The sequence below is a fragment of the Heloderma suspectum genome, chromosome 1 (assembly GCF_057233095.1).
Source record: "Heloderma suspectum isolate Gila_16-S chromosome 1, 16-S_ref, whole genome shotgun sequence".
NCBI classification, from domain to species: Eukaryota; Metazoa; Chordata; class Lepidosauria; order Squamata; family Helodermatidae; genus Heloderma; species Heloderma suspectum.
The window spans coordinates 102,568,295-102,589,645 of NC_139458.1; the positions used below are offsets into that span (position 1 = coordinate 102,568,295).

The 21,351-nt window shown below is 41.3% G+C and overlaps 1 protein-coding gene across 1 annotated transcript in view; it reads left to right on the forward strand.

Moving 5' to 3' along the window:
* Positions 1 to 21,351, forward strand: part of LUZP2 (leucine zipper protein 2) — a 610,103-nt gene that overhangs the window by 482,146 nt on the left and 106,606 nt on the right. The window contains exons 8-9 of the mRNA XM_084828127.1: positions 13,773 to 13,847; positions 16,826 to 16,990. Coding sequence (XP_084684253.1) covers positions 13,773 to 13,847; positions 16,826 to 16,990 — 240 coding nt within the window. The remainder of the gene's footprint in view (positions 1 to 13,772; positions 13,848 to 16,825; positions 16,991 to 21,351) is intronic.

Genomic DNA, 21,351 nt, shown 5'->3' on the forward strand with positions numbered 1-21,351 from the left:
GAAGGCTATTACATCTTTAATGAACTGAAAAATCCAATTTAGAAACTTTCTCAAGCCCCTGAGGTGGCCTTAAGGATCTGGACTTACATTTGAAGTTAATGGCACCCTTAATACCTAGCCTGAGTTATTCTGCATGGCAAGGTTAGGTTGATAAATTTAGGCTGAACAGCCTCAGCTTTTCAGCCACTTTGAACTGTTCCTCACACATAGCAAGCAGAGTCCTTCAAGCTTATTACTTAGTCGCTGCTAACTGAAAAAGCCTCAGCCAGTTTCATAATTGACTTCAAAAAATGTTCTGGCTCTGCTTTGCTTTGTGTTGCCTTTGCTCTGATTGGGACCTCGAAGATACCCCAAGGAGAAGCAATAGAGATAATTAAGATACTGAATATCTCTAGAGCTAGTAGAGAGTTTTTAAACTGTCCTAGGCTCTAGGCCAAATGGAGCTTGAAAGCAAAGGGGGAATACCCAGCTGTAATGAGACAGAAGACAAACCTAAAGCAGGTCATCATGTGGCTAAGAACAGGGTGAAGGGAAGGGAAAGAGAGAGAGAGAGAATATATATATATATATATATATATATATATATATATATATATATTCTACAGTACTGTAAGATTCTGGAGCAAATGACATGGATCAGCACCACTCAAAAAGTCAAATAGCTCTATTGGAAAGGATTGCATTCATGGGCCCCTTTACTTGTTCTTTATTTGCTCCATGAAAGACCGACAAAAGTGTTCTGAATCAAATGGAGGTAGCATTTTGGGTGTAATCATTTAACTCCCCCTATCAACTGTGATGCATATAGCAACCTTTATTATGCTGATGTGGCTAAAAAAATGGCCTAAGAAAATAAATATAAATTAAAAGTTCAAATAGAAATAAATATTGTGTAGTACAGTTATAGACAAGCCTCAGGGAAAATACAATGGTGGCATAAGAATAGGAAAATAAAACGTCAACCCTTCCTATAATAAATGTACTTGATCAAATAATGCTTGTAGTTGCAAGTGTGCTGCTCCATTGATTTCACTTGGCTTCCCTTATGAATAAACATGAGAGCGCTCAAGCATATGGAGTCAGCACTGGCAGCAATGGCTAAGCTTGATCTTTTTGTTTAGAAATGAACATGCTCAGTGGATCAACCAGCTCGTCCAGATTCATTCCTTAAAGGGGCAGCCTCCCTGAACCATAGCCCTGGGCATTTAAGTGTGAATGATCTGTCCTTCCAGAACATCATTTTCAGATATTGTTCTAATTGGGGGTAGGGGAATAAACAGTAAGTATATGGAGACAAGTTGTGAACGGTTATTCAAAAAGGATTGAACTGGGAGCAGATTGCTCTTAAGATGCTACATCTTACAGACCACTCTTTGCTTTAGGCTCCAACTGAAACACATCTCAGATGAGTGAATGTTTCTCTTAAATGCAGGCAGTTGAAGAAAACATTAGATGAAGATGTAGGTAGAGATACATTTAGTTTTTAAAAAGGCTGAAATACAGAACCACAGTAAGACAGATGCATCCTGACAAGCTCCCCATATATTCTTATTTCTGTAAATAATGTGTATCCCACCTTTAGATATATATTTATATAATTCCCCCTCCCAGGGGGGGTTAGAAAAATTAGAAAGCCACAAAACAACAATGAAACAACAATTAAAATCAAGCAATTAAAGATCTTAAGAGCCAGCACAAAACAAAAACAGTAAAATCAGTCATAAAAAGCCTTATGGGATAATTTTAAAACATTTTCAAGACCCCTTGGAGTCATCCCATTTTACCCTCACAACAAATTTGTGAGATAGGTTAGGCTAAGAGATTGCAACTGGTCCAAGCTTAAATGGGATTTGAACCTGGGTCTCTTCAGGGTTAGTCCAACATACTATCCACTACACCATACTGTCTCTTCCATTTTGTTAATCGCTATAATACACTTGCTTCATTACAGGAGAATACACTTACTTTTGTAAGTCCTAATGAGTTATCCTGGGAAATATGTCTGGGACTCCAAAGCTAGGCTTTGATTGTGTATTCTTACAGTCCATCCTGTATATATACTTTCAGGGGTAAGTCCCATGATGCTCAGTGAGACTAATTCCCAGGTCTGCTGCCCTACTGTTATGACTCACATTTCAATCACCTGGCACACTTATTTAAAAATTATTTCTTTAAGCTAAAAGAACATGGTTAAAACAGCAGGGATTGCTTTGTTACATTGAATCTGCCATGATCCTTCCATTTGCATTAATTTCTGAGTGATATAATGACTTCAGAGGTAAAAAAAAAAAATGATGGTAGGATGGGGGAATTTATGTTCTCCAGTATACATTGGATGGAAGTAGAATTTTTTGCCTTGAATACATGTCTAGAATGGTCTTTAATAGCATATAAAAGTTCTGAGAAAGCAATGTGGTGGAAGGGGAGCCATGAACCAGAACAACACCATTTTATGACTTGACCTCCATTTTGTGAGCCTTAACTCTGGCCTGTATTCTGGTAAAGGCTCTGCTGGGAAGCCTTGCTTAGAAACTCACCCACGCTGTCTTTTCTCGTGCATGACAGGATGCTTTAGCTCTCACCACAGGTTTGTGGTTAAGCCATATCCTATGCAGCTGGAAAGTACTATTTGCCAAAGTTCGTAGAGCTGCATTGCATTGCCTAAAGGTCACAAGAAGATGGGAGAGAGCAGCCTGTGATGAATGTCAGGTATAAGAATGCAAAGCACCATGTGATGGGGGTCTCTCTCATGCCTGCGTGTATTGGGAGATATCCGCTGCAGCTAACCCATTTCCTAACCATTCTGAATAAAGAGTCTTTTGCAAGTGTGGACTGGCCTTTGTGGTAGAGTTTCTTAATTCCCACTACTACTCAACCTTGACAGCAATAGTCATCAGAAAATGATTAGAGTTAGAAGGCTAGTTTTTAAGGTGCTTTTCATTTCAGCGGCGATGGATACAATACTATAGAATTTGGTCTATTTATGAGGCTTGGGCACATTTCACACACATTTACCAAAATAAGTCCCATTGGACAGTGGGATTTCTGAAGAAGCATGTTTCTGTTTATCATGATGTTAAAGAGACTTGGGCACACATAACTACTTGCAGGATCAAAGTTTCATGTTATGTATTATTCTACAAAAAATAATATTAAGGTCACAATCCTATGCATGTTTAGACTGAAAAAAAGTCTTACTACTCCCAGCATTCCTCAGCCAGCCATGCTAGCTAGTAATGCTGGGAGTTGTAGGACTTTTTCTCTCTCTTAACATGCATAGGATTGTGCCCCAAGTAAGCCCTCCTTACATTTAGATTAGATTTTGTTATAATCAATATGGAGAATAATTCATGCTGTAATCTCACATTTTCAATCCTATCCACACTTAAGCCCCATTAAATACAGTGGGACTTGCTTCCCAGTAAACAGGATTGCTCTGTAAAGTTACTTTACTTACACTTAAATGATTTCCAGAGGATAACTCATTTATTATTTTTATTTTATGTATTGCATTTATATCCTGCCCTCTTTCCTCTTGCAAGGACCCAAGGCGGCTTACATAATCCTCCTCCTCTCCATTTTATCCTCACAACCACAGCCCTGTGAGGTAGGTTGGGCTGAGAGTCTGTGACTGGCCAAAGTCACCCAGTGAGCTTCCATGGCTGAGTGGGGACTAGAAACCAGATCTCCCAGTCCAACACTCAAACCACTACACCACACTGGCTCCCATAACTTGTTAAGAACTTTTTAGCCTTTTGCAGCAAAACCAAAACAAAAAGCCAGTGTTGTGTCACCTTAAATACTAACAGATTTATTCTGACATAAGTTTATAGTCCACTTAAATGTGATTTCTCATATTTAAGTAAATAACACTAAGGCCAGAACTATACATTATGAGAGACATGTGACTGCCAATGAAAAATCAGTCCTGTATTTCCTTCTCTCTTCTCCTAGTGATGTTTAGTAATGGGGGTGGGAGTGGGGGGTGGAATATGACATATGTAGTTGTGAGTTTCCATGATCCATCAAGCATCAGCCAATGATGTGGAGTGTCAGTGTGTGGTAGTGAAATTAGCATCAAGGTGACGTCACATCACATCATTTGTATTGCAAAATACTTGGTTGAGAGTAGGGTTGTGCACTGCTTTGGAGTGGAATCCGAATACCAAAGCGAATTGGGCTGCTTCAGGGGTGCCTTGTTCCAATCCAAAGCAGATCAGAATAGCACCAAGGTGATCCGAAGTGAAGTGAGTCACCACCGAAGTGTCTCAGTCCACCTTGGAGATTCTGAGCTATTCTGAAGCTATCTGAAGCCCATACAGACTGTCTCTAAAACATATCAACTTGCAAAAGATTGGGGGAGGGGGAGGGAGGAAGGCGATAGGAGGGAGGAGGAGGGAGAAATGGTGAGCCTTCATGAACGGCAACTCTAGTTGCCAAATTAGGGCTGAATTCAGCAGTCTCCAATCAGTGACAGTGGTGGAAGAGGGGGAGTATATGTTGGAGATCAGCCTGCTTCATTTCATTGTGTGAGAGAGAGCTGGTTAGAGTTGGTTAGAAAGAGAGTTGGCTAGATCTGTGTGTGTTGTACTGCAGCTTTGTCGTTCTTCCTGCCCACTCAGCCCATCTCAATTCAACTATTCCCTTTCTTTCTTTTCTAGATGCTTTATTTAAAAAACCAATAGATAGATAGATAGATAGATAGATAGATAGATAGATAGATAGATAGATAGATACTTTAGTTGCCTTGCCTTGTTCCTTGGCTCCCCTACCCCCACCCCTCTCAATTCAGCCATTCTTATTAGTTTTCCCTTTCTTGATTCATAGCTATCTAGCTATCATGTCCTTATTCTTGGGTCCCCACTCCCCTGCCCTTCTCAATTCTAATTCCTGTATTCCTTCCCTTCCAATTTTTTTTTTGAACTATCTGTATTCTGTTCCCTAAAAAAACAAATTAAATTTTTTAGAAGCCTTTTCTCTTCTGTTGGGATCAGAGATAGTGTACTGTACTCCCCCCCCCCCGCGTGTAGGTAGTTCTGTATTTGCTTTTCTTTTGCTTGTGTGTGTGTGTGTTGTGGTCAAGCAAGCAGTGTGTGGCAAAGCATGACACACAAGTCCACATTTCAAAATAGAGTGGGCAAAGCACTGCACACATTAACATATATGATTTAAAGGTAATACTACACTGTGTGGCAAAGCAAGCCCAATATGGGGCATCTTCGGGGTCTTGGCAGGGGCAGAAGTGAATGAGGTGCTGCTGGGACAAGCAGCAGCAGTAGCCAAGCTGGCTCTCCCCCAGCTGCCAAGTGCCTGGATAGTGCCTGCATTGGGGCTGCCAAGTGTCCAGATTTCATGCACTTCTGTGCAACCAGTAGGGATGGGGGAGAATTTCTCCCCGAAACATCGGGGGGCCGAGTGCCAACGCATTTGGTCCTCCGAAGGTTGTTCGGGGAGAAATTCTCCGCCCCCCTGCCCCCCGCCTCCCCCCGGGATGGGACTTACTTTTCATGAATGTCCCTCCCGGCGGCGGGTCCCGGCGGCGGTTCGGCAGGTCTTCGTCAGGGGCGGGGGCGGCAGCCGGTCTTTTGACCGGCTGCCGCCGCCGCCATTACAAGAAAAGTAAAAAAAAACAACAATGCCCCTGTGATAGGCTACGTAACGATTAACGTAGCCCATCACGGCTAGATTTGCAAAGTCAGCTGTGATAGGCTACGTTAATCGTCACGTAGCCTATCACGGGTGACTTAAAAAAAAAAAAAAGCGTGTACAGCTAATGGCGGCCCCCATAGGGAGCCGCCATTCGCATTCCTTATTTGGTCGCTGTAGTCTACGTAAAGATTTACATAGACTACGGTGAAAATAAGGACAACGCAAATAGCGTTGCCCTTATTTTCCCCGTAGTCTAAGTAAATCTTTACGTAGACTACAGGGACCAAATAAGGAACGCGAATGGCGGCTCCCTATGGGGGCCGCCATTTGCGTATGCGCTTTTTTTTTTCCCAAAGTCACCCGTGATAGGCTACGTGACGATTAACGTAGCCTATCACGGCTGACTTTGCAGATCTAGCCATGATAGGCTACGTTAATCGTTACGTAGCCTATCACAGGGGCGTTTTTTTTTCTTTTGAAATTTGCGGCCAGGGAGACGGGGCGCTTCTCCCCGGCCTGAATTTCAGCCGGGCGAGGAGGGAAGCCTCCCCCCCCGGCCTGAACTTCAGGGGGAGCAGCGAAGCACCTCCCCCCCACCGCGAAGCAAGCTGCGAGACCAGGTAAGTGACTTTCGTGCATCCCTAGCAACCAGTGAAAATATATAGCTCTTTGCTTTCAGAGTTTGTGTTGAAAAAAATCAAATTCTATCTGCACCTAGCACAAACACCACAGAGCCAAACTGTCTGAAATTTGGCAGCTGGAATCATCTCCATGGGGGCTGCCAGGACCACAAAATTCATGTATTTATCATGAAAACTGAAAAGGTTATGTCCATTTCTGTTTTCCAATGCAAGTCAATGGGAAAACATCAAATCCGAATAATTTGGATATCCAAATCTTGCTTCAGATCCAAAGAGAAGTGGATTGGGTCCAAATTGGTCTGAAGTGAACCAGGGTTGATTCAGAAGGTCTAAATTGGCATCCAAAGGGAAGCGGAGGCTCCATGAACAGCCCTAGTTGAGATGATAGTAGGAGATGTGGGTTTGCTATTTGTGTTATAGCCATGTGTCCCCCATAACTTCTAGTTACAGAATCAGGTGCTCAAAACTTTCTTTGACATCAGATAAATGCATAGGCTGGGCATGCCAAAAGAAATTCCAGTGCCAGGAAGGATTACTGCTTCCCCCTGTTGCTATGAGGTTATGCTTAAACAAATATTTTTAGGGACATGTGGCTGCTGCCGATCAAGATATCTCCCACAGGTGTGCCCTGTAAGATCTTAAAAAAGAGAGATGGGCTATGTTGTCACAACATGTGTTTCTTTCACTAGAAATTGCATGAGAGACAGATGGTGGAGATGTCATCAACAGCAGCCATGCATAAGCAAAGGGCTGGATGCACCTGATCTCATCTGATCTTGTCTGATCTCGGAAGCTAAGCAGGGTCAGCCCTGGTTAGTATTTGGATGGGAGGGAGACTGCTTGGGAATCAGGCTTCCTGCATTGAGCAGGGGGTTGACTTGATGACCTTGAAGGCCCATTCCAGCCCTATGATTCTATGATACTTTCAATGATACTTCCTATGCACCATAAGGTCTAGATAGGACCACAGGAAAGTGGACATGCTGAATATTTAGTGTCAGAGTGCAATCTGATTGAAGCACGTAGCATGTTAGACGCACCACAAAGGAAATACATTCTTGAGCAGTTCATTTAACTATAGCACCTCTTTCATATAAATTAAAACACGCACAGACACACAATTTATTTTCCATTGTTTTAATCTGTCACATACGTCACTTAATTTAAAACACAAACTTCTATTATTTCAGACATATTAATCCTTCCAGGCTATTGGGGAAATGTAACCATAAATCACAATGGCTTAAGAAGAACCATGTGCTGTATCAGAGCAAGTTTCATCTAGTTCAGCATTCTGCAACTCTAGCCAGTCAGATTTCTCTGGAAAGCTGATAAGTAGGGCAAAAATGTAGCAGCCTTCTTCTGTTGCTTATCTCCAGCATCTGGTACTTAGAGGCAAACCATCTCTGAATATTGAGGTTCTACTCCCATTTTTGATGCATCAGAGTTATTAGTATCTAGCATAATGGTTAGGCTTCTAAAAGCAAAAATATCCCTAAGCACCTCCTTGCATGCCTATCCCCATACTGTGTAACTACTGGCCTAAAATATTGTTCCTGCTGGGATTATCTGCCAACCTATAATCTGCCCAATACATTGTTAGAACTGGAACCATGTCTGGCTGATGTGCAGTAGAAGATGATACTGCTCTGTGGAACAGGCAAGGGCAAAAGACCACTTCCTGCTGTGTATGTCAGGCCTGGCCAATCGGCAGTTCATAGCAGTCTGCCATTGTAGGGGCTGGTGGTACACGTCCCAGTTCTCTTCTGGCTCTGAGGCTAAAGTACCACCAGTGTACTTGTTTGGCTAAGTCCCAGCTGTGTCCCACAAGGTTCCTGGTTGAGAAGCTTGGTTTTATGACACATATTTCATTTATGTAATGATGCTGAAGAACAAAGCCAAATAGGCCAGTTTATGCAGTTGTAATTTCATTCTAAAACCAGCACCATATTTGATCTGATTACTCTTACAAAATCTTATCTTTCTTTCAAGGATGACAGGGCAACATATGGTTACCCCCTTCCAGTTTTATCCTTATAAGAACCCTGTGAGATTCAGGCAGAGAAATAGTGACTGACTCAAGGTCAACCAGTGAATGTAGATTGTAACCTGGGTCTTCACAGGCCAAGTCTGATCTTTATGTACTAAACCAGTATGTTCATCATTAACTTTAGCATCATAATTCATCAAAATGGTAACCTATAAACATATTTTTCATAACTCAACATCCTTGAAAGAGAATTCAGGAGTAAGTAATGTAATGATAAAAAAAGAAAGGTGGAGGTTTTAAGCATGAACTGCTTCCAAATGACCAATCTGTTCAACCAAATGGCTTTCCACTACAAGTTGTAATACAAGTTAAGTGGCAGGAGGATTGATACTCCCGGCCTTTTGATTCAATAGCCTGTGAACAAAAAAGGATTTGTGCAATAGATTCAGACATTAGAGTCAATCAGTTAACTAAATTGCTGCTTAAAATATATATACTCAAATTAAATGAGTACAGCTGGGTTAATAGCCAACACATGAAATGGGATTAAATGATAGATAATAGGGCAGTGCCTCCAAAAGGGAAGAAAGAAGCTGCATTGCCTAAACTACAAATGGATTTATTTTATAGGAATAAGAATGTTTACATTCTATTAGGCTTGTTATTTCTGTTTCAAAAAGACTGCAGATGGCAGTCAGGAGTGATGATCGGCAAGACAACAAATAATCCACATTATTTCAGGTTGTACTTTTTACTTCACAGAAGTAGAGAGGATTAAACTGGGTTTAAATTACAGGAAGTTAGATTTAGATTGTATAGTTGTAAAACCTTAATGACACATCGGAGCAAGGTGATCTGCCTAGGAAATTTCTGTAATTTTTATTTCCTACACTGAGAAAAAAGGACAAGATCTGTAATGGGGCTTGAGGATGTTCTGATATCAAATAGTTTCCTGGTTCACAATGTATTTCCCCCATGTATGCATATTCTGTCTTACCCCCTTTCCATGAGGTCACAGTCAGTGATTTTGTCCTACCTCATTTAGCCTGTCCTTTGGTACTGAGTAGGAGCCCTTGGGATTAACCTTTATCTGCATATATCTCCCTTGGGTTCTCTTTTTTGATCATTTCTGCACAGGAAATAAATAATAATAATTATGTTAAGATCCTAGAGATCCAGTCAGGTGAACAGTGGTTGCAAATTTGCATTCATGCATGGGATATGCTGTGAGTAGGGATGTCGCAGGCACCTGACTGAGCTCAGGAGTCCGTCGCGCCCCTCCCCCGCCTGCAGCCCCTGGACTATGCCCACCAAGACACTGTCCTCAATCACCCCCCTCTTGCACCCTCCAGGACTCACCACATTCCCATTTGGTGAGCGCCTGCCATTCTGCCTCTTTGTTGTGTGCGCAAAAAGGAAGTTTAAAAATGTGCATATTTAAATATGCACAGTTTGGGGGCTGGGAAAACTTAATACACACAATATTAGAGGCATTATGCCTCTTATATTGCACACATTAAGCTTTCCTGGCCCCAGACTGCGCACACAACAAAATGGCTTAATAGCGGATGCTCACCGAATAGGATCGCGGTGAGTCCAGGCAACTCGCTGAGCTCATGGATGACCCGAGCGCAGGTCGGGGGGGGGGAAGCAGGGGCTTTGCTTCCACAGGCACCTGGAGAACCCAGCTGGGATGGGTTCTCACATCCCTAGCTGTGAGCCAATAATAATAATAATAATAATAATAATAATAATATCCATTCTTCTATTCATCTTGTCTGCTGGATGGAGCTAAAACTGTGCAGGGACATTTCCAGACTTTCCCTTGAGTCTTCATGTAAAACTGGCATGCCTGGATAAGTCCTTTGTGAACCTCAGCTTCTACAGACTATCCTCTTTGAAAACCCCTCCTCCCTGCTATGGAGCACACATAGATCCTGTTTGTCTGTTCGCTTTAATTTTAAAAGCAGCACACCCTTTTATAGGGCCTTCTGTGTTGTAGTGCCCCGGTTGTAGAACTCCGGAGGTTAGCTTGGCTCCCTCATTATTGGCCTTCTGGCAGCTAAAAAAAACTATGCTGTTCTATTGTGCTTTTAGTGACTAATGCTGGTCTTTAATTTGTGAAAGTTTCTCTGTTTTATTGCAGTATGTGTGTGGACAGAATCCAAGGGGGTGGCCACTGCCAGTTCTTTTCCGCCCTGCTGATTTCCTTCCGCAAGTGGTAGGTCCCACTGATTGCATTGCACAAGTGGGACCCATAGCTTATGCAAGGGAGATTTAGCACCTGAAGCCCTGAAACAAGAGGAGACACTAACTTCTGGAAGGTGGCAGGCTGGCGGAGCATCCTTATGTGCACCCTGCTGATCTGCGTCTTTCCAGAAACTGGCATTTCTGTTCATTTTGGGTTGCCCCAGAAGTGCTAAATTGCCATGCTACAAGTGGTGGGGGCTGCTTGTGCAATGCAGTCATTGGGGCAGAAGAGAATTGGCAGAGGCGTAAGCACCCCATTGGATTCTGCCATGTATATGTGTGTGAGTGTGTTATATATGTGTCTGTCTGTCTGTCTGTCCGTTTGTCCGTCCATCTATCTATGAAAGCAGTTTTGCTTTTGTTTTACTTTTGTTTTGTTTGTAATTGTTGTGTGTTAGTGCTTTTATGATTTCATTGTAAATTGCCACAAGCAGTCATTGAGTGGAGGGGCAATTCAGAAATACATTAAATCAACCAGTCAGTTCTTTCCTCCATCCCACAGCAAGGCATTCCACTCCTGTACCTCATCTCTATATCATGCTGTGAGAACTTGTAGGACTATCTCCCAAAGGGTAAGATATATTTGGGTGTCCTTTCCTTTGCTTGATTCAGGAGCAGCATCCAGTGAATGGAGCTGGACAAATATTTAAACTTGGGTCTCTACAATTCAACTCAATGCTCAGGTCCTTGCCTGGACTGCAATCCTGCATTCAGCTCATTAGGTTTAAGACCCCTTAGATCATCCTTCCCCAACCTGGTGCCCTCCAGATGTTTTGGACTACAACTCCCAGGGTTCCTTGGTCATGCTGGCTGGGGTTGATGGGAGTGGAAGCCCAAAACATCTGAAGGGCACCAGGTTGGGGAAGGCTGCCTTAGACTGTAGCCTTAAGAAGTTAGACAATATCTCCCCCCCCCCTCTGCACATTCCCAATTTACTTTTCACACTGATGGAAGAGTTCCAGTTGACTTTGATATTACTTTTGCTCTGAATTTTGTGGCACTTGTTAATTTGAGTTAGACATAGAATATATTTAACATAATTTCTTAATTCACTGCATGTCATTCTTGCATTTCATGCCACCTATCAGCCTGCCAAATCCACACATTAATGACCAAACAGGCAAAAGTGTCTCTTCCTATAGCTCTGTAAACGAAATATGAAAGTCAGACATCTGGATGGTGGTATCTTTGGGAAAAATTAGCAATAAGCTCTAGCAGTTCGCTTGTTTGGAAATGTTTTGCCAAGAGCCCTAAATGCAGTGTCCTTTATGACTTACGATGAGTTAAAACCTTGCAGAGCAATTCATATGCTAAAGATGTTCAATGCCTCATGAAAAATTATTTTAGTAGAGATAGCCATCTGGTCCAGTGTCCTTTCCTCCACCCCATCTCCTGTACAAACACCATGCATAAGCACAAAACTATTTAAATTTGCAAATAGGACAATTATACAATAACAGACAGTTTTGTTTGTTGTATTGTAAGGCGTGTAAGCTGCAATAAGTGTTGTTACACTCCCTCCAGTGTGGGAAGGACTGCATTAATGTTCAATCGATAACCAATTGGATGGTGCTGTGATATGTGACAAGGTATCACTAGCCTTTCCCCACACCACTTTGAATTTCTGACATCCCCCATTCAAGGTGATGTTGATATCAATGCAGATGTCACTGATACCAGTGCAAGAGAGGGCCTTCTAAGTAGCCCCTGCCGTACTCTGGAACTCCCTGCCAAGGGAGGCTAGGTTGCTCTCTCTCTCTGTTGCCCTTCCGCCACCAGGCAAATATATTGTTATTCGGGCAGGACTTTGGCATATATGCAGGTCTGTTGCTTTAATTGATTGGGCGCTGTCTATTTCTTTGATGGTTGTGTTCTGATTGTGTGTTTTTATGGATTTATTTTTATGTTGTGTTTTAATTAACATTTTGTTTTCAACCTGTGTTTTATTTCTGTTAGCTGCCCTGAGCACAGTTTTTGGTTGAAAGCTGGGCGATCGACTGATCAATCAATCAATCAATCAATCAAATAAATAAATAATGGCTGCACTGCTACAGTGCTAGTCAGGTTTGCCATGATGAGAGGAGAGGATGCCACCCATGGGGAGAAACCCTTCTAGGAAGAGAACCCTCTGTAAATAAATTCTAAAACAGTTGGACAGCTCAAATCGTGACAGTTGCCTCATTCTCAGAGAGCAAGTAGAATTTTAAAACTCACAGAGAGAGATGAAAGACAACCTGCAGATGTTTGCTTCAAGGTTCATGTGAAAGGAAACTGATGAACACCTGGGAAAAATAGCCGGTTACCCAATCTGACAAAAATAAAGGAATACCTAAACTACACAACTTCTCCTTCGTTCAAGAAAAAAACCTAAGATGAATGAAAATATTCTTCTTAGAAAGTTTTCACACCATCTTACAGATAAAAGCATCTTCAGGAGGGGGCAATTGGAAACAGAGATCCTCATTCCTTAACCCAATTCTCCACTTTTAATCCTGTTCCAAGTTACCTTTCTCTTCACAGGGTTCCAATGTGTGTGTGTGTGGGGGGGCAGGTATGGCAATTGTCACAGATAAGTGACCAGTGCGGAAAAGCTTAAGCAAACAAATATTTGCCATGGCTTTTCTGATTTAAATCAAATTAGGGCACAATCTTATGTATGTTTAGATAGAAAAAAATCCTTTAGGACTCCTTTCTGTCTAAACATGCATAGGATTATGGCCTTTACATTACTGAAGTGTTTTGTTTTTGCTAGAAAAAGCAGCATTTGGCTTTTTTCACGTTTCCCCCCCCTCACCTTGAGTTTCATACAAACAAATGAGAACATATTTTCCAAAGATTCAAGATAATGAAAGCACTACAATACATCTAACTTTAATGGAGCTTCTAAATATTTTAATGCAAGATGAAATCTTTTCAGTTCTCTTGAAATCAGCGGCAAAGCATTCATCCAGGCAAAGCTGGATATAGATACTGTAATAAAAATGTTCCCTTCCTAAGCCTCCCCCCCCCTCCACTCTTTCTCCTACTCATCAGGCATAATATTCCCTGGAGAATCTGTTACATTGACAAGGTAGGGTTGGGGTTTGGGTTTGGGTTTTTGTTTTGTTTTTTTTAAATCACCTATTTTTCTTAGCTTCCAAAGTAAAATATTTATTTTTCTTGCAGATATGTTAGACAAGTTTAGTGGGCAAAAATGGCGGTTATAATTTATACTAGCTAATTTGTTTTTAAATTTCCCACAGGCACAGCAGCTTACAGACTTGGAACAAAAACTAGCAGTTGCTAAAGAAGAATTGGAAAAAGCAGCTCTTGACAAAGTAAGAACCCTTTTGAGCTCATCTTTTAGATCTATTAATAGGCAGCCATTGTGCAGCCTGAGATGACAACATATGATCGTATTCTTGTAAAAAAAAAAAAGGTATATGTGTCTTTGATTGAATGCATACTGAGTATCCTCCCTGATAGGGAACAAAATTGAAGTGTGACAGTCTGGGCACTGGCACCTGTACTTTGAGGCTGATGAAGGAGGGCTGTCTCTCATTCCTCTTTCTTAACATGCTCAGCAAGGGGCAATGGCATGACTATGACTTTTATAGCCCTAAATGTCAGAATGCAGCTGGAAACAGAAAGATATAATGTTGTAATGCATCTTAGTATTAATAATATACAGGATAATTAACCACCAAAAGTGTGCCCTGGGTGAAAATTTGATTGAGGTTGGAATATACTTCAACATGGGTAGGCAATCAGTTTGCCCTCCTGATATTTTGGATTACAGCTTCCATAAGCCCCAGCCAGCATGGCCAGAGATGGGGGACATTATGGGAGTTGTGGTCTAACACATCTGGAGGGCACCATGTTACCTACCCCTGCTTTGAAAAATAAAACAGCTACATGGCTACTATGGCTGATGTCAATGTAACATAGCGGCAATTCTGTGCTCAACCAGAAGCAGGGGCAGCACCACAACAGAAGCAAATATTGCAACACCAATAGTCCTTTGTATCAAACATCCATTGGTGGAGGTTTCTTGCTGATGGATGCTTTCACACTACCCACGTAGAGAAGATGCCCATCAGTGCATGCATGAATGAGCCACACAGCTGGGCAGCAGAAAGAGAATGGGAGTATTAGATACTCCCTGGTGCCTGATACTCCAATGCAGAGACTCATCAGAACACAACATAATTGTATGAATGTCCATACAACTGCAATGGGTTATAAGTGGGGCTGTTTTTAAAAATGGTACAGAAATTGCAGTTAGCAAACTAGCAGCCTTATTTGAACTAATGTGAACTGGGCAGTTTGACCATAGTATGCCTATTTGTCAGCTGCACTGGCTCCCAATTCATTGCCAGGCCTAATTTAAAGTATGGGTTTTAACCTTTAGGGCACAATCCTATGCATGTTCAGACAGAGAAAAGGCCTACAACTTGCTGGCTGGGGAAGGCTGGAGGTTGTACGCCTTTTTTCTGTCTAAACATGCATAGGATTGCATCCTTAAAGTCCCAAATGTCTTGGCACCAGGTTACCTGAAAGACCACCTTTCCCCATATGTACTTACTACTTACCCAAACCTGAAGATCTTCTTCCAAGGTCCTAATCTGAGTGTCCTGCCACATGAAGAGACTTTCAGTAGTGGCACGCCAGTTATGAAGCAGTCTTCTCAAAATGGTTCACCTGGCACCATCCTATGGTATTTTTGGCACCAGATGGAGACTTTTTTTGTTCACCTAGGCCTTGTAAATAACTCATCTGGTCTGAGCCTCTCAGTTTTAAAACCTGTGTTTTTAATTTCGGGGTACTGTGTGAGCTTTCGTTGATTGTGCTTTATGATGCTTTCATTTTATGTTCTATTTTGTATTTAAATACTTTTGGTGGTGATGGTGTTTTTATTGTAAACCATCTAAAGAACTTTATGTTTTGAGCAGGAGATAAATGTCATAAATAAATAAATAAACAAACAAATAAACAAACAAACTTTTGGCAAGAGAAAAACCACATGCAAAGGGAAGAACAAAAAGCACATAAAGACACTCACAGGGGGTCAATATCCATCTGATAGTTCAGTGGGAAAGAACACTGTAGTGGCAAACAGAAGGTGTTGGCTTGAATCATGTCATTGAGAGATGCCTAGGGATGGGGGAGAAATTCATTCAGAATTGGCACTTTTGAAGCACAATGCAAAGAGAAACACCATTATCTTTCAAAATTTGCACTGTTCCGAATTTTGCAAAGGAGTTGTTCAAACAAAAATGCTTACAAAAATGTATATATTGGAAAAATAATGTTCAAAAATGCATTATGAAAGAAAATTGCTTGCCAAATATGTATATTTTAGACAAAAATGCATAAAAATGCATGTATTCAGAGAAATGGGGACAAAATGCTTATGAATTTTCATTCAAACACACACACACACACACTTTCGGATGAACTGAATTCAAGATTGGAAAAATGAGAAACTGAAGTTGACAGATTTGTCCATCCCAAGAAATGCTAAAGGGCAAGGCAAAGCATGCCCTTTGGGACACTGCTATCTATCCCCTGACTATACTTCACATCAGCAACACTACTTGATTTATGTCCTGTCACTAGCAGTGAAGGAGAGAGTGGGGTTAGAACAACTCTGAGTTATTAGGACCTCTCCATTCCCACTTGCTCTACATGATAAGGCCATGGCCAAGGGGCAGACCCCAGCCCTGGATGGGGTACTGTAGTCTAGAACCCAGTGCTGTCCTGTTCCCTTTCCCAGTATGTGACCACCGGACACATGAGGAGAGAAACAAGCTAGGAATTCCCAATCTGTTAAAAGAAGTGCATCTTTCCTATGAAAAAGGGAACAGTACATTGAGCTGTTGTACCATGAATCCATTTACTATTGTTGTCTGTGTACCCAATCACTAATTTTGTTTTTTAGTTATTGAAAGTTATTTTAAAAAGCATGAAAGTAAAAAGGGCTGAGTAAAAGGCTGTATGCAGTGATGTCACCACTAGTGCAAAGGTTCTACCTCTTTTAGAAACCCCATTTTATCCTTGTACAAGTATCAAATCTGACATTTTGATTCCATTTATGCAAGATGTCATGGGAGTCATTCTACAAGGCATCACAACTTCATTAGGCTAGGTCTCGTTTGCGCTAGCTGTTCTAATTGTTCTGCTAGCAGGTGCAGCAGAATCACTAGTGGAGCAACACCAACCCTTGTAAGTTTTCCACTGGTGTACTGTTGGATATAACTCAATAAATCATCCTCTGTAATCTGTCATTAAGATCCAGTGACATTTTCCCCCTCAGGAGTCACAGCTGAAAGCTCTGAAGGAGACTGTACAACTCTGCCTGTCTTCAGTTTTGCACAATCAACGTCCCACTACAAATATAATCCCTTCAAGACTGATGGAGAGACAGACATCCCTGGTTAGAAATGGTTCAAAAGTTCCATTTCAGGTGACAGACACCAAGGTATCTTTTTTTTTTCCCTTCTCTTAAAAAAAAAAAGCGTTTGGAAGTCCATCAAACTGGAACTAAGAAGGATTTTAAATTCACTGAAAGATTAGGATAAAGTTTGAAGGTAAGGCTAAGTCTATCTTTGCTGTCACTGAAGTTACTTTTTAAAAAGTTGGAAAAGAGCTTATTTTTCCACCTACTGAAGATGATTTGGGGTACACCCTGTTATATATGTCTCATCTGCATAGTACATGTGAAAGTAGATGTACTATTACAGTACATAATCTGTTCTATACTGTGTGGTATTTCATTAACTGATACTGTCAGTATAATTCATATACAGTTCAACAGGATTTACCGATACTATACACAATCCAACCATGGGTTGGTTGCCAATAATTGCAGTTGAAATCAATGGGAAGAGTTCTCCATGACTACATAAACTTATTATATTGCTTTCTATAGGGCTTAGTTGTAACTAAAGTTTTCTGGATTCTGCACACAATACATATCTTCTGTTATGTGGCACTGCAGAAAACTGACAATCGTTTCGAATGCTGCATAACACAGTAGTTCATAGGAGCAGCCACTGATGAAATGCCATAAATCAAATGATGGTGTTGTAGAAGCAGCTGGATATGATTCCAAAATTGGGGATATCAGCAATTGACATCACTGTATCACTGTTAATACTCTTCTGTCACCCAGTGTGTTGCAGCTAGGGATGTTGGGGGAATCCGTTTGTGTGGTGGAGCTCCACAAGCGTTGGTTGGCTCGGCCCCCCAGACTCCATTTCAACTTCCGCCAGCTGGCCCGATGGGGGATTTCCTTAAAAAAAATTGTGTGAATAGACATTTGAGCAAATTACTGGTGCAATATGCATGATTTGCACAAAGTCTGGCCACAATTTGAACAATTTGCACATAGTGCAGGTGCCATTTATGCAAATTACACAAATGGTGGCTGAAATTCGTGCAAATTATGCAAGCTGCACCTGCAGTTTGTTCAAATGTCTATTTACACAATTATTATTATTAAATTATAATAATAAGTTATATTATTATAAATATAATTATTAAAAAACAAAACAAAAAAACATTCTGGGAAAACCGGCAGCTCGGCTCATAAATGCTAGCCAAGTCGGGTCTGCCGTGGAAATCCGACAAGCCCCCAAAGGGCTAGATTTCCCAGTGACAGACATCCCAAGTTGCAGCACTGCTCTGTATGGCCCTTTTATATATATATAACCCCCATTCATTTTCTCAAGTTGATCACGCACATGTATAACCTAAGAATATTTGTCTAGACAATCAGGGAATTCCAGAGTGCTTTACTCACACACACACGCACACACACACACACCTCTGCACTATCTTGAATCATTCACATTTGACTGCAGGGATGTACAACCACATTGCAGCCCTCCACATTGCATTCAGTGAGCTCATGAATAGGATTGCAGTTGTACCCACTAGTCACATCCCCACCCCAACACGAATGGACCCTCTGGCTGCCCTGGTGTCTACATACTTGGCATTAGTGAGAAGGAGGGCTGTGCTCATGGACTCTTCTACACAAGCAGGAACCCTAGCCAGATCAGGGTTTTGTTTGCCAAGGGAAGCTGTATGCTTGCATATATGTCCCTGCATAGCCCCCCTTGACACCAACACTGAATGTTCAGCTGTCAGTGAGCATGGCCGGTGTCAGTGGGCATTGCTTTTGCTGACATGTGTCTGAACACCCCTTTTGTTTCTCAATGGAACTGTGAACTTCACTATCAGAGGGGACACCCTGCGAGTAGCACATATCTTAAGATGGAAAGGAGGTGAGCCCAAGACACCTAATTTTGTCAGGTGTTGGTCCTCTTTCACGTCAACCTTTATATCACCCATTTCCACAAGTAAAGAAATCAGAGGTTGAAATGAGTTAGGGATTGTTATCCTGAGATAATTGTTCATGTCAACAGGTCTCAGGGGACTTCCCTAAGGACAGAGTCCTAATTTCACTTCAAATTTCTCCTTAGACAAACTTTCAGGAACTCACCCTTGTCAGTCCTCACTCCATCACTCACAGGTAGATTTTAATGTATGCAACATGTTCACCCAGTATCCTTCACTAAGAAATATGATCACTTTCAGAGATATTGCTCACATTTGCTACATGCCATGAATGTGTATGGGGGAAATGATGGGTCATAATCTTGCTATTCTACTGGACACCTCATTCTGTAAATCTGTATATTATCCATTATTACGAAATCTGCTACTGTGAAATACGTCGTCAGGGCATCATGATTTGGACCCTCTGCAACTGAATAATCACACAACTCTTTCAGAATGACAGACATTGTTCTATATGTAGTCCTTGACTTTGTCTTGAAAGTTAACTAGCTCCACCTATAATTGCATGAGTTATTATTTTTGTTCTGTGTAAGCTATTCAGGAGTGTGTGTGTGTGTGTGTGTGTGTGTGTAATGTGAATACATGTAGTTTTAAAAATATGGTAGGGACCATTGGAAGCACAGTGCTCATGAAACATGTCACTTTTGATAAGCAGCAGCTTAACTTTCAGGGTTATCTTGCCTTGTAAATATAACTTCAAGGGAATTTACAAAGTAAATACAACTTCCTCCAGTCTACAAATTATGGGCTTTTACTCCGTGTCAAATTAACATATCATTTATAGGTAGAAATGCATACTGCATTGACTCTACCTGTCCTGGAGTCCATGTGGTGGGTTTCTGTTAGAAGTATGCATGAAAGGATAAGAGATTTACGGCAATGAGTGATAGCTATCCTATCTCTGTGTCTTTTGTTTCCCAGGAACAACTTCATTGCTGAGGGAGGAGAGGACACTGTCTCCTACTTATTTCTTTGTCCCATCATCATAAAATCCTGCCCTCCCCAATCCTTATAGTTTCTTACAGACCAATCTTATGCATGCGGCATAGTCTTAAGTATACATTGGATTGCAGCCTTAATGTCAATTTTCTTTATATGGATGGAAAGCTCAATTTGAAGCACTGCATATCAGCAGCTTACACACTGTTTCTGGCCTAGAAAGTTGATGCTAAGACTGTCTATATTAGCAGTTTCCATCTGTTGCAAATTACTAGTAGTTTCTATTTAATTCAAGAGGTAGTATATTTTGTGTAGCAGCAACACAGCTAGGATATTGGAGACAGGTGGTCAGATTTCATGATCTGCAGTGAGTAGGTAAGTGAAGCATACTTGCCTTTATACATGGCTATACTTCGTTAAAAATAAAGAGTTCATGTCAAGGCTTTTTGTTAAAAAAAAATCTTCAACACAGCTGTTCAGTATAAGAATTATTTAACTTTGCAAGAAAATAATTTTTGAAGGATGAATGATGTAAGAGGTGAAAAGCTGATATACTATTTTTATCCTACAGGAATCTATTCCCTTTTCAGTGACTGCATTTCTTGAATATGTGCAAGTTTGGTTTTAAAAAACATGGTTGATAAGAGTCTCAAACAGCCTGTCCACACTGTTAAACAGATCGTGCAAACCCTGCAGATATTATTTCAATTGTTGTTGTTGTTCAGTCGTTCAGTCGTGTCCGACTCTTCGTGACCCCATGGACCATAGCACGCCAGGCCTTCCTGTCCTGCGCTCTCTCCCGGAGCATGCTCAAGTTCATATTCATTGCATCCGTGAATATTGGGAAAACTTTTCCAGTAACTCTTTGGAGTATGGCTCAAATGTACATGGAATATTTTTTCTTAGGCAATAAAAATAGGCCCTCTGTCTTACCATACGTTTCACAGTACAACTGCATGTATGTTATATAGGTCTTTGTCATATGATGTAAAGCCTTTAAGAAAATGAACCACTAAACTTTCCCAACACAGCAATTGCTTTTGAGACCACAAGCCATGCAAGAAAAAACAACAACAATAACAACCTGATATGCATATCTGATCCTGGTGCAAAGCTACAGCATATACTACATCCTTATCTAGACAGAGGTAGCCTAGCTACAGTTATCCATGCTCTTATAACCTCTTGTCTGCATTACTGCAATGTGTTATATGTGGGTCTGCCTTTGAAAATGGTTCGGAAGCTTCAGCTGGTCCAAAATAGGGCAGGGAGATTGTTAAAGGGGACTGGCCGATGTGATCATATTATGCCAGTTCTTTTCCATCTGCACTGGCTGCCAGTCCATGTCTGGGCCAGATTCAAAGTGCTAGTATTAACATTCAAAGCCCTAGACGGTGTGGGCCAGGTTACTTGAAGGGTCATCTCCTCCCATATATACCTGCCTGGATCATAAGATCATCTACTGCAGTTCTTCTTCAGGAGCCCTGACCAAAGGAAGTGAGGTGGGTGGCTACTAAGAAGAGGGCCTTTTCTGCT